General features: G+C 31.5%; 1 protein-coding gene across 1 annotated transcript in view; it reads right to left on the reverse strand.

Annotated features, from left to right (window-relative positions):
• The window catches only part of Smp_158370 (tubulin tyrosine ligase-related), a gene marked incomplete at both ends in the record, with an annotated part of 42,039 nt that overhangs the window by 7,705 nt on the left and 19,392 nt on the right, over nt 1–14,942 (reverse strand). The window contains 5 exons of the mRNA XM_018796756.1: nt 109–259; nt 4,543–4,648; nt 6,589–6,702; nt 9,521–9,761; nt 11,492–11,617. Coding sequence (XP_018651866.1) covers nt 109–259; nt 4,543–4,648; nt 6,589–6,702; nt 9,521–9,761; nt 11,492–11,617 — 738 coding nt within the window. The remainder of the gene's footprint in view (nt 1–108; nt 260–4,542; nt 4,649–6,588; nt 6,703–9,520; nt 9,762–11,491; nt 11,618–14,942) is intronic.

The following is a 14,942-nucleotide window of genomic DNA, read 5'->3' on the forward strand; positions in this document are numbered from 1 at the left end:
CAATTGACTCATGATTTCAACTTTGAAAAAAAGGAATTTGTTAATAATTCCTCATTTATCAGACAAAATGAAAGAATAAAATAAGGCAGAAAGTATTACATAAACTACCTTTCAAAGTATCTTCTAATACACTAGCAGTGTATACAGCTGTAACAGATGTGCTCGGTGACATACATGGACTTGAATTAATTTCAATAAGCCATATTCTGTAGTCATTGTCAGTTAGCAGAAAATCTGCTCCATATAGACCAAAACAATTCTAAAATATTGAAGTATCGAAAAAAATGAACAAAAATGAACAATAATACTAACAACAAGTTGTTGTGATACTTAAAAAAAGACAAACTGATGATTCCTACTTAGTAGTGACCAGTGTTATGTTAGCTAGTCATCGGTGTCGGTTGAAATTTCACAAACCTAGTTACACTTAATTTGAAGTTAGATTATTGGTGACAATTGACAGAGAGTCATAGATCTAAGTTTCCAGCTAGCTGGTATTAGTCAAAAGTGATTTGTATACATTCTTTAGGGAGTTGATGTTATGATGTGAAGTGTCCGAGATCTGATGTTGATACATAACTTGATACACACTAACCCATCCTCAACTAACTACTTGAGCGAGAAGACCATAGGGGAAAAGGAAGTCTATTGGGCCGACAAGTATTATGCGCGAATACTCGTGTATATATATATACGCCTTAGAAAAACAGTAAATTTTTTTAGCTAAGGATATGCAGGTATCCCTCAGGTCACTTTTGACTGTCATCAAGCGACTTCATTCGGCTACGTCTGATTGGCTAACTACATCAGTTGACATTCATTATGAAATCCAAACCCATTTCATACAAAGTCACGATTATAGATGATACTGCAGAGCTATTCATGTTGCGAATGATCTACTGTAAGAAGCCACTTCCGTTGAGAATACAAATGTATCTTTTTCAATATTCTCATTTCTAATTAATTGGTTACTGAGTAGTGACCTATGTCATATTCATCTTGTCCTTCAGTACTGACTAAATACCATCCACCAGTTTGAAATGTGGACACTCGTTTTCCTAACTCAACTTTGTTTGCACTATTTAGAGATGTTAGGTAGTTGGAGGTAATCGGGATGATGTCAGTTGGATCGCGAATGGTCTAGTGGAAGTGTTTCAGCTGAGTGACTAGGGTTCGGATTCACGAAGAAGCACTAGCTCCCTAAAGGTTGCAACTGGGCCTCGTAGATTAGTGCCGACTAGCACGAAACCTAAGCCCAGGTTTTCCTCTTGACTGCCTCTGACCACTTAACATTCCTAAATAACATGAAATCCAAGTTGACTATCACCTGCTGATTGCTTTTAACCACCTAACATTGAAATATATACTCTTCATTTCTGTCCGTGAGAGTAAAAATCTCTATGATCCCACTAACTATAAAATTATATTCAATATTCATGACCACATTACAAAGATGTTTGCGCTAGGCTTATCGACTCCATGTGTTAAAATGAAGCATTGATGACAGTATAAATTTTCATTAACGTACATCTATTTCACTAGTAAAATATAAAACGCTGTAGGAAAACGAAAACACTCATTTTATTTTGAAGATTTGGTTTAGATTCTAAAAAATTAATTTCTGTATGACCGTGGTGTGTTTACCTGGTAAAATAGCTAAATAAGCTAATAAAACTCATAAGAAAGCATTTATTTAGTAGGATAATTGTAAAGAAAATTGGGGATAGACATGTAAAACATGCTACAAAGAAATATTTTGTCCATAAAGATCATTCAGTTATTAACAATTATTCAAAAGAAGAAAATAAGTGCTTAAAACCATAAACCTGGATTATGTTGCTGAACTATATCCTTATCAGTCTTCATCCATATGGGGAAGTACGTATGAGCGTGTTGACTGATTTACATACTAATATGGGATTGTGGCGATTATTATGTCTTTGATTGAGATAATGAACCCATTGATATTAGACCACCATTGAAAACCTGGAGGCACTGGATGTCGTCTCGTCCTATTGTGGGGTTCCTCCGCAGTGTGCACACACGACTCCTCTCGCGGTGTTCGAACCCAGGGCCTTCAAGCGCAAACGCTTAACCTGTAGACCATTGAGCCGGCATCCAATGGTGTTAATGTCTAACCTCAACCAATTCACGAAATTGCACGACCATCTTCCATTGTACTGAGGTAGATACTTGTCTTTACTTGACACGAATTGACTTCGCTGGTCACCACTTCTCACTAGAAATCCGAGAATCCCCTCACGAAGCTAGTCACTAGTGAGCAAATGTTAACACTGCTGGATGCAGGCTCGGTGGTCAAAGGGTTTAGTGTTTGCGCGCGAAACTAAAGGCCCTGGGTTCGAACACCACAAAGCAGAATCGTGAATGCGCACTGCTGAGGAATCCCACAATAGGACGAGACGCCGTCCAGTGCTTCCAGGTTTTCAATGGTGGTCTAACATCAATCGGTTCATGATCCAAATCAAAATGATTTACATACACTGGAAATCTCACTAAACTTGGTGATTGCGTACTTAACAAAATCTTGGCATGTATACATTGGCTACCTTGGTTTTTTCTCAAGATGTATCAAATACGGTGTCGGCAAGATGTTCGTCACATATATCCAGCTATATGTGTTTTCAACCCTTAACTTAAAGAACCCATTGCTGGTATAATCCACAAATTTAATCACATTACTGTGAAGAGTTAGACTATGCGCTAATTTATAATAGTTCCAAGTAAACAAACGAAATAAACGAAATTAACTTATATATATTTATATATTAGTTAAACATTTATAATTATCTATCATTGGTAAGTCTTTGAAACACTAAATAGATTGTTACCTAGAGACTACATTTCATATACTTTGGTTCAACTAAAAAGATGATAGTGAAGTTTACGAACGGAAAAAAACCCAATGATCAACTCATTGAGTTGTACTTTAAAAATTACATTAACAAAATTATTTATAAGATTAGGTCAAGATAACACTTTTAAATATGAATAACACTAAAGTTTATTCGAATCAACTAACTTCATTGTAACCATAGTAATATATTAAATTTTTTATAAAAAAAAATGTAAAATTGAATAATAAAAACAATTCCTTTACTATTTAATTATATTAGAAGAGAAGAAAACAATTAAAATAATTAATAAATTGAATTACATTTAATTTACCGCATTAACTTATTTATTAATCAGTTTAATGAGTAATAAATTTTGAAAGAGAAAAAGAAAACAAAAAAGAAATTAATTAATGAATAAAATGACCTTATAAGTCCATTTTTGTTTAAAACAAAAACAAACGATAAGTTATTATAAATAATTAAATAATATGAAATAATATTAAATTTAAAATATATTTAGAAAAATTTAATATCCATAAAAATAAACTAGATGATAAGTCTTGCTGATTGAACGCTATATTCGGATCCTAAGCTAATCTCATAAACCCCAAGCTAGGACTACACAGCGACTTGAACACGAGAGAAAAGGTGAAAAAATATACGAGAAGCACTTTACTCCAAAAGTTCATTTATATACAGAAGTTATAGTGTTTTATAGTATTTTAGAAGACCTTGGATTTTCCTAAAAATTCTGGGATGCTAATAAACATAGTAGCAGCATAGTAATCAGCCAATCAGAAACTCTACATGTGACTTTTTACTATCGTGCTGTTTCTAGTAAAACTTCTAGTCAAACACTGATTGGATAAAATACTTCTTAATGTTTCCTGAGCTTGTCATGTCTATTGTGTATTTATTATTTATTTTCTTAAAATTTATTTTCCGAAGAAGCAGCTTTGACTGAGTTACGAAACATCAGAAAATTTAAAAAAACTTAATTTTTCTACTCATTCGGGTATTAAAAATATATTATTTTTATTTAGAATTATATTTAGGGGTTAAATGTCTGGACAATCAGAAAATAATACCTAGTTATTATAGATTCCATACTTAAACTATTTTAGAATCATTTTGATCACGTTTTTAATTTATTTTAGTTATACAGTTCAAGGTTCTTATATTTTGAGATCACCTAGTGGCATGTTTTAGTCTGTTTGTACATTGAAATAAATAGTAAACTCAATAAACTTCAATAGTTCAAAAATAAATATATTTTTGTTATATCCCAATGAGTAGAATAATTTATTTTGAAGAAGTAGCTGATACTGAGTTACGTAACGTCAGAAATACAATTTCTCCTAATTAATAGGATATAATAAAAAATATATTTATTATTAACTTTCTACCCAATGTTCAATTTATTTGAAACTATCAAGCCCAACTTTGGCATTGATACCTTCAATAGTTTAATTTAATGTTAAATGATTTGGAGAATGATATGTACTCTAGATAACTTGAAGTATTCAAGCACAAAATATCACAACAAATATAATAACATACTGTTAAAGAAAATAGTTTAAAGAGACTATTTGCTAATTTGTTAATTCTAATTGTTACTTTAATGTAAGATGTACGTAAATCACAATGTTCAAGCTGCATATTAAACAATAAACAATGAACTGCTTACTTTTCTAGGTTCAATTGATTCTTGTGAAGATAACAGTACATTTAGAACAGCATTTTTCATTGCTGGTTGAATTTTCTCTGTCCATAAATTCGGTTGACCTTGTTCACTGTATTTAGTATAATCATAAAGTGTTAAATAAATAAAGAATTGTTGAAATAATGCAGAAAATTTATAGTTTTAATGAATGCTTTTAGTAGTGTCATGTTCTCTGAGTTGGATGGTTTAATTTTAGAGGTTTCATTGTTCTTTTGGACAACATGTTCAGCCCCTTGCTAAAGTAGGCTTAATGAAAGCTCAATAGTTAAACTATTTAGCTCAGATAATGAACTGTGACTAATAATTAATTTTAATGAATCGTTCGAAGTAAATAGGCTATTTATCAATCATAAGCATTGTTACATCGATTGAGTGCGTGCCCTCTTTAATATATGAACGTGCTGATTCCCGTCAATCAGAAAGGAGTGGATTATCGATCAGAGCAATGATACACGAGAAACCGTATGAGCAGTCTAGAGTACTTATCAGTCCTGCTTTCTTCCTAGCCCAACCAGTTAAGTCCAGAACACCAATAACAGCCTCTACAATATCAATCACTATTCTCAAAACATACTGGGTTCATATACCAATCAAACTGACCACATCGTACCATAAAATAGAAAATAACATTTGTACAAGATTCGGCCAAATGTGACTGTGAATAGGGGAAACAGTAATTAATGGACTCAAGAATGGTAGATCGAATAATAATAGTCTATAGGTCAAAATAAAGCTCATAATAAGAGGGACACGAATATGAATAGTTTAGTTAGTTAACAATTATACAATAGGAAATATACATATCATATTGGTTCATAGATAGTTCTCAAAGTTACCATTCATAAATCTCCACAGGATATAACGAGCGTAATATGATATCTTTAAAATTATCTTTGAGACAAAAAGACTGAATTATATAATTGACACATGTTTAAAACTTGGAAAAACCGGTTTCTTCAAATATCAATAAATAAAATGAATAATGAAATCTTATGAAATAATACAAAGATAAACTTAGTGTTGATGGAGTTTTGTTCTCTGAGCTGGATGGTTTGGCCGTGGAGCTTTCATCGTCCTTCTGAACGACATCATCAGCACAAACTTAGTTTAACTAAATTTTAATCTTAATCTTATAAAATTGTTTTAGATGAATAGATTAATTAGTAATTCATTCAAACTAAATCTCTAATTAAATATATAGACCACAGTTTTCACAAATTCCAATTTGAGTCTTGTTTATAAATCTCTTCCACAAAAACTGAACGTGATATTTACATCACCTTCGTCTATGTGCTCAAATATGATATATATAATTTCAATAAATTGAATTGCATAGTCCTCTAATATGGTATTTTGGATATTTGTATAATTGAAAGGTAATCATTTATCATAGACTGATAGCAAGTGAAGATCTACGATGGATTTAAGAAACATATTACTCTAGTTCAAACCTTCTCAGTTGTATGTGGCCATGATTGTACACAGGATTAGATGTTTGACCATAGAAACAGCATCGATATTCAGTTAAATGGGTTAGTGGGCAACATGATTATTCTCTTACTATAAATGAAGTAAATTAACACATTTTTTATTGTTAGTTCTCATAATCAGATCAGTACGAATATAAGTTTCCCAAATAACAGTTAAATCACTATAAAAAATGAAATGCTATTTAAATAGGAATAATATATTTGTAAAATCTCCTATTTAATGTCTTACATCAACTCGGCGCTCAAATACTGTGAAACTATTAGCTCTAATTTAGACGGAATTTCTTATATAGAAATGCTATTTACTTCTAATCGAGTATAAAAGAACGATCAATCCTTAACTAAACATTAACACTTAACAGGTCACTGATTCATAAGTGAATAATAATTTGTTTTGCAAACATTAAACAAATACTGAGAGTTTTACAACTTTGTCAAAGAAACCATTCTTCTGAACTATGAATCTTTTCCGTCGTGTTAGGAATAGAACTTAAATATTAATATTTCGTTTACAACTTACGTTAGCCAAGTTTGAAATTGTTCCCAGGTCCACATATTTTCATCTGGTAATTTCGATGATCTAGGTCCATTTTTATATTTATGTTGTATACAATTGTTACAAAGATGTATTGATCTTTAAACAGAAGAAAGATATGGAACAAATCAAATGGGTGATGAAAAAAACGTAACATTTGGTTGAATATCGCAAAATAGTAGGAGTTCTAATGATTTGTTTTTTATCTACAATTCGCCAATCATTAATAAGTGTCATGCACGACAAGTACTTCTTTTGTGCTAATTGAACTCTACTGATCCAGTTACATTGTGACCACTGGTCTAAGTGGCTTGACATTGAGTTCACTATAATGAGACGTAAAATTGTGGTTGTGAGTTGTCTCCAGGAAATACTTGACCTAGGTTTCCTTTTAGATGAAACCCATCAGCAAGATTTACCTGTAATCTTGGAGAATCTGAGGTTCCCTGATAGATTCAATCCTGCACCACCCAGCTTCACAATCAGAGACCTTATGTGCATGGCACTAGTCACTACTCAGGGATTAATCAATTGTAAATATATTTCAGTCCTATAGAGTTTACTGTCGATTACCTCCAACCACCAACTTGCATATATAGTTTCTTCCAGTTAACTCGAAAATAACATAGAGCGACTGTTTGAGTTGAATAACATGGATTTATTTTTTACTTTGCCACGTTGTCACTTGTTGATTACAACCTGATAATATTTTAGTGTCAAAATTACTGATAAAGTTTAAAATACTTATAAAAATCTGGTTAAAAGTTAATATGAACATATATCGGAATGATTTATGAGAGATTCAAATAAAGTTACTACGAATCAGTTATTAGAGACGCAGAATCTGGCACGTATGTGCATCGGTTCAAGCCTTTACACTGAGATAAACATTTCAAGATAGATGACACAGTAGGAATAGTAACGGTACCAGGAGAAAACATTAAACATAGACAGTACAATTCGAAAAGTGTGGATGAATTCTCGGGATAAAAGGCACAAAATAATTTTATAACTCATGATCTAAGGATTAACAAGGGGTGGTTGCATCTAAGCTACTGTTACTGATTCTGAACCATGTCAACCAACTTCTTTAGCCACTGGTTACAATGACTACACAAACCCCAACCAGGTAGTCCGTATCAACCAGCATGGCTCAATTCAACAGTCAATGTCTTCTTGGACTGACAACACGTTTTCCGTTGGCTATCCCTAGCTTTCTTTCAATCTATTTCCAAACAAGAGAACACCATGAGTTAAGGGTAGCAGCAGATGAAAATAAGTAATACGAAGAAATAAAATGCTCTATGCAACTATTATATGTAAAAAAAGAAAGTTCTAAGACAGAGTAGAACTGAAATTAAATGCTTAATAATGAAATAATTGAACAATGGGTTGAAGATAATTAAAAATACACCCCTTAAACACAGCCAGGCAAAAAAGAGGATTCAATATTGCATTGATAGAACTTACCCGACAGCCAAACTATTATTACCGAATACAGTGAGATGGTCAAAAACTCAGTTAATGGTTAACAAGTACTCCCATTATATTACGGCCAATTGTGTTCATGTATTTACATGCACCCATCAAAGTAGCTATACTGGTTGAAGAGAAAGAACTTATCTTTGACTCTTTGGATATGTTCCATTTGGAAGTACTTTAAAATAGCACAACCCGTAGACATTTATTGGATATTGGACATCAAGTCAATACCTTAAACTCTTTCAAAGTACTTACTGAATAGCCAAGCTTTAATTTTCTGCAGTTTCCTGAGGCTATTAGTATCAGTAATCAAAAACCTGATCTGTGCCCAAAACGAAATAGTTGTTAACCTTTCTTTTACTAGATAGCATTTTGTTACACCATAAAATTATTTTCAACTATTTCTCTCGATTGATTGCACCGTTACATCATTTTCCCTACTCTCTTCTGGTTGAATAAATTTCTCCCAAACCATTTGAGCTTGACTCATCTGGTTCTTATTGTAAGCGTTTGTTCATAACGTGACCACTTATTTCCAGCCATTTAATTGTTTGTTCTTCGCAGTGTTGTAGAATGTTCTTCTACATATATATTTTCTAGTGTCTTTGTTAAGTCTAGTAAATGTATTTACATCCTTGAGGTATAATGTTGGTTTGTAATCAAAACAACGTCCAACCAACTTCATGTATGTCAGCATTTTCAACTCACTTCAAAATTATCATTTTTAAATATTTCAGGCCGTAAGCAGCTGATATGAAACCGATGAAATAAAATGAATCAATATTATCCCCCTCAAATCTTCATACTTTCTGTCTTCAAAACCATGAAGGGAGCTGTATGTGACAAGTTGAGAGTGTCATCTGAACTCATGATCAAATTATCAAAGGCCTGTTGCCAAGACTCCAAAGATTTTTCAACTATTTAATGAATACGTAATTTATGTCAACCGTTCCTAGTCAACTCGTGCCATTATTATTTAGCCTTCAAGCTACATAACATTCTCTATTCCGAAAAATTGAAATGTGAAAAATCTATTGTAGCTTATCTACTAAGCACAAGCTCGACTATAAACAACACTGTTTTGTGTGAGGGCTATCCATAATAACCGGCTTTCAACACTGACTAAAGTTAGGCAGTATTCTAATATGTGACCATAATAGTCGAAAGGTAAGAGGATTGTTTCAATTAACAATTGATTAACAGTTATCGTCATGAGAACCATCTTTAAAAAGGTCTTTATTTGTGAAAAAATATAAAGTTATTACTACATTCAGTATGTTTGGAGTTATTCAAGAAAACCATGAGTTTCATCAAATAACAGGTTTACGAGTTTTTCTTAACTGACATAATTAAGTATTTCTATATGGTTGAAATAAATAAATATGAAAGTTTTTTTCGTTTTAACTTATATATTTAATGTACAAATTAAACTTACTCACTGAAATCATTCAAAGTGAATTCTTGGGAACAAAATCTTAAATAACAATCTTGATACCACCAAACAGTTAATGGTGCCCAATCAGTTATAAGAAACCATTGTCTAATATCAAATTTTGTTTTATATATTAATAATGGTCTTTCAATATATTTCTGTACAATATAACGTGATTCAGTAAGAAATACACTACCTTGTACAATTTTTAAAATATTATCTAATCGATCATGACAAACGATACCTGAAAAGAATAAGTAAAATAAACTGTAGACTCAGATAGGTAAATGAAAGTTTTAAATAATCGTTAATGGGCAAGTTTCTAAGTTTGAAAAAAAAATATATTGAAGAGAGAGAAAAAACCCTTTTTAAAAAAATACAAAAGGCAGATCAAAATCAATAATTATTCAGGGTTAACAATATCCATTGTTTTACTATAATAATATATATGGATGATGAATTAAACAATGGGTTTAGTACAAACTTCTTATGATTAAAGTACAAATTACATGATACTAGGTATTTTGTATGAATGAATAACAAATTTTTGTTATATCGTGTGATGTGCGTACTTGCCCTGTTTATATGTATGAGTGATAAGACCGCAAATTAGAGAGGAGTGAATTATCGATCAGAGCAATGATACACGAGAAACCGTATGAGCAGTCTAGAGTACTTATCAGTTCTGCTTTCTACCTAGCCCAGACAGTTAAGTCCAGAACACCAATAATAGCCTCTACAATATCAATCATTATTCACAAAACATACTGGGTTTACATACCAATCAAACAGACCACATCGTACCATAAAATAGAAAATAACATTTGTACAAGATTTAACCAAATGTGACTGTGAATAGGGGGAACAGTAATTGATAGACTAGGGATAACTCAAGAATGGTAAATCGTACAGTAATAGTCTATAGGTCAAAATAAAGCTTATTATAAAGGGAATATGAATATGAATAGTTTGGTTACTTAGCAATTATATAATAGGAAATAAACATATCATATTGGTCCATAAATAGTCCTCAAAGTTACCATTCATTATTCTCTATGGGATACAACAATTTTAAACTTTTGTAAAGAATTATTCAGTTTCATTTTATTACATAATTTTGCAATAAATTTATGGAAATAATAAAAAATTATTTCAATTTTGAATATGTATCACCTAAGTTTTTTAAATACTCCCATGACCTATCATAATTTACGCTTCATTCGATTTCAAAGAGTAAAAGTAATTTAAATGTAATAAAACTAAGCTTGTAAGTGTAATCATAAACGCTAAACAAGCAACATCCATTTCAAATAAGATAAACCCTACAATTATTTAGGTAAATTAATAAGATTTCAAAAATCCTGCTTTTTAATTTACACTATGAGCTAAAAGTCCATAGTAAGTCTTGGATTCATGTTCTACGCTTTGAGCAATCTTTGGTTTTCTTTCATTACTAATCTTATCCATTAATACGCAGTTTTATACTATATCTCCCAAGGTCATTGTAAAGTATATACTCAATCTAAATATGTTACTCATTTGCAACAGTACTCTGTTGTCTTCTAGTTTCGAATTTCAGATTTTCTTGATTTCACGCGTCTACCGTTAATGATTATAATTTATTCTTTCGGTTATCAAATGTAAATCCATTTTAGTTGTTTACATTCTATTTCGTTTCTTCTCTCTGCCAAGTTCTCCGCGATAGACTTATCTGAACACTCTTCCACGATAAATCATACCTTTAAGCTACATGAAATCCAATACTCGCCTGAATATTACGTGTAAAATAATTCTGTCTACCGTATGAACAACAAACGTTTTGTCATAAAAGACCAATCAACCAATTAGTATTGCTATTATATGTCACGAACAGTTGAAGAATTATTACTGGTATATTCGTTACATAACATGAACAACCTAATCTTCTGATCAGTAAAACTACAAATAAAGTAAAAGACAACGACAATAACTCACCTCTCCCTCTTGATTTTGCACCAGGTTTTACAATCCAAACATTACGAACTCCATCCATATCAAATTGTGGACAATATTTTTTAAGTAATTTACAAAGATATTGACAATGAGATGATAAATGTTTAGCTGTCACAAGTAAATGAGGCATTCTAAAATATTTTGAATATAATATAAATTATTCAGATAGTATCATCAACATTACATTAATTATAAAGAATAATACAAGTTTGTACTGTTCCGTCATACTGAAGAAAGATCCATGTCACTAGAAGTGTTTATAGACATTTCTTTATAATTATAACCATAGTTTATAGTTAATTTTAAGTTAAAATGATAGAAATTTATAATTTTACATAATAGCTGTTCTTATAAATGTTAGTCAGTAAAAAAGAAGCATTCACAAAAATACATGAATATTTCTAAGATTTTCTATTATGATTCCAAGTTAGGACTTGCCTCGTTATGCAGTTTGCTGATTTCCTCAATGTATGTCCGTTCGACTTCTAGAGTCTCTTCCTAATTTCCACTTCAGCTGGAAACTGGTTTGTTCTCTCCTATAAAAGGCTGTTGCCGATGGTATTTGGCCAGTCAATGTTGAGTATTTTGCGTAGACAACTATTCATAAATACTTGTATCTTCTTGATGATGGTTGTAGTAGTTTTCCACGTTTCAGCTACGTACAGTAGGATTGTCTTGACCTTCTTATTGAAGATTCTGAATTTGACATTGGTTGACAGTTGTTTTGAGTTCCATTTGTTCTTCAATTGTAGGAATGCTGCCTTTGCTTTGCCAATCCTCGCCTTTACGTCTGTATCCGATCCTCCTTATTCATGGATGATGTTTCCCAGGTACGTAAAAGATCCCACATCTTCCAAAGTTTCTCCATCAAGTGTGATTGACTTGGCGTTCTCCGTGTTGATTTGAATTTTTACCGTTTAAGAAATCAATGATCAAAGATACTAATAATTTAAATATGAATTTTCATTTATTTTAATATAACTATTGTAAGTTACTTCTATGGTGTCTGCTACTGATATCCATAGATATCAGTAGTATGTATCATCAACCAAAAGTGACGTGTCTGGCGGCAGAAGGTTAAGATCAAAGGAAAGAAAACGAGAACAGTGATTGATTGATGCGGGAACGAAAGAACAATGAAGTTTGAGACGATTGATTGACATTTGCAAAAGGAACAGTTAAGTTTGAGACAATTAATTAGTTGACATTTTGCAAATTATTTACTGTATGATTCTCAGATTTTACTAAGATGTTCTGTAATTTTGTGTTCAAATATATTCGATTGTTCCTTCTTGTGTTCTCGTTCACTACACTTCGAAAAAAGATATTCAATGAGATATTTTTGTCCAGTTTTTCGATTATCTGATGTACGATTTATTTATTTAGTTACGAGGCTAATTTAGTATAGATGTTATTCAGTTTGTCAACGAATTTCAACACAAGCTGATACTTAAGAAAATTTCAAATTTAATTTTAGTATATGATAGTAGATGGACATTTTTAAGGAGTTTCAAGCGAGAGTCAAAAATGATATCAGGTGTTTTTTGATATTTCTTGATTCTGCAAATCATATGAACTATCTTTCAAAGTAATTGAATGCCATGGATTACCTTTATACATGATAAGTCTTGCTAATTGAACGCTATATCCGGATCCTAAGCTAGTTTCGTAACCCACAAGCTAAATCTACACAGCGACTTGAACACGAGAGAAAAGGCACAAAATATACGAGAAGCACTTTACTCTAAAGGTTCATTTATATACAGAAATTATAGGGTTTATATAGTATTTTAGAAGTCCTTGGGTTTTACTGATGAAAATTCTGGAATACTACTAAACATAGTAGCAGTGTAGAAATCAGCCAATCAGAAACTCTACATGTGACTTTTCATTTTCGTGATGTTTCTAGCAAAACTTCTAATCAAACGCTGATTGGATAAAATGCTTCTTAATGTTTCCTGAGCTTGTCATGTCTATTGCGAAAAATTTTCAGGATGGCCCCAACAATATAAGCAGTGTGTTTTTCTTTGAATATGAATTAAGTTACTGAACAACACTTACATGTAGATTATATCTCTTCGATCTTTCGCCATATAAATAACTTTCGGTTATTTTTTATTTACATGTTAAACTACTTTTTTTGGTAACTAATAAATGTGTTGTATAATTTTGATAGGAATTTTGTGAAAAAGTATTCCCTTTGACTTTGGATTTTAACTCTAACTGACGTCAACTGCGAAATACTTTATCATTGGAAGATTTCGCTTGTTAGTTTTGGAACTTCTCATCTGTATGTACTCACTACCCAACAAAGGGATACAACCTGGAACAACCGTTTAGCATAACATTTGATTAAATTTTCATAGTTTCAGGAATGTAATATTCTTAGTTATACAAATCTAGCCAGTAATATCTATAAATCATATATGAATGTAGATGAGAGTACTAAGATGTTGTTTTGAATATAATGTTTAAGTTTTAAATAAATCTTCTTGTGTTTTTGGTGATTGTCTTCTTCCTTGGGCCGAACCAAACCATTTCAGTTTCACACATAACCATTAGTAACTAATCAATTTGTAATATGAAACAATAATCTTCGTAAACTGCTATCTTAAGGTTTCATGACTAACCATAGAATGGATTCCTCGAAGTAGGTCGTGATATCCCAAGTCAAACTAATCAATGATCAGAACGTTTCAACTATGATTATTCTGTTGTATCGAAAACTATAAACTATATTTACACACCTACATAAAACTGATGTATAACGTTCCTAATTATTATATGTTTTAAAAATTACAAAATGTCGACGGTTTATAGAGAAATATATCTGAAATACTTGAAGATCAATGGATAATTTACTCATATTTGTTAACAAAAAGAAAAATAAGTAAACTATTGCTCACTTTATTATTTGATAATACCAAGATAAAAATTTATCCCAAGGATATTCAGAAGAAAATGAATGCTGTAAAAGTAAACAGATAAATCACATTATTTATTATTATTAGCTTTGTTCAATATTATATTTCTGATACAATATAGAATTCTCAGCACAAAGCATTTGAACATGTTTCCGTTTCTTAATTCTTCGTCGATCTTGACGATAAATATTGACTGATCGCCAGTTAGATGTTCGCAGTCCAGTCAGTTGACATCTAAATGATGTACATTCTTTTCGTTGCATGTTGCCAGCACCCACAATATCTCTGATTAGGCCTTTTGTAACTTGTACAACGAAAGGTTGTACACTTTTCAGAAACACACCCCAATAGCTTATGCGATTAATAGCCATAATGATGTATTAAAACAAACAAAATTAGATAACTTGTTGAAATATCTAGATGACAGGAACAGGTAGCCTAGATGTTTAAGCAGACTGCCAGTCTAATGGTAAAACCCATGAAAATGATCAAAATATTCTTCAAGAGAA

This window comes from Schistosoma mansoni, chromosome 4 (genome assembly GCF_000237925.1).
Source record: "Schistosoma mansoni strain Puerto Rico chromosome 4, complete genome".
In the NCBI taxonomy this organism is placed as follows: domain Eukaryota; kingdom Metazoa; phylum Platyhelminthes; class Trematoda; order Strigeidida; family Schistosomatidae; genus Schistosoma; species Schistosoma mansoni.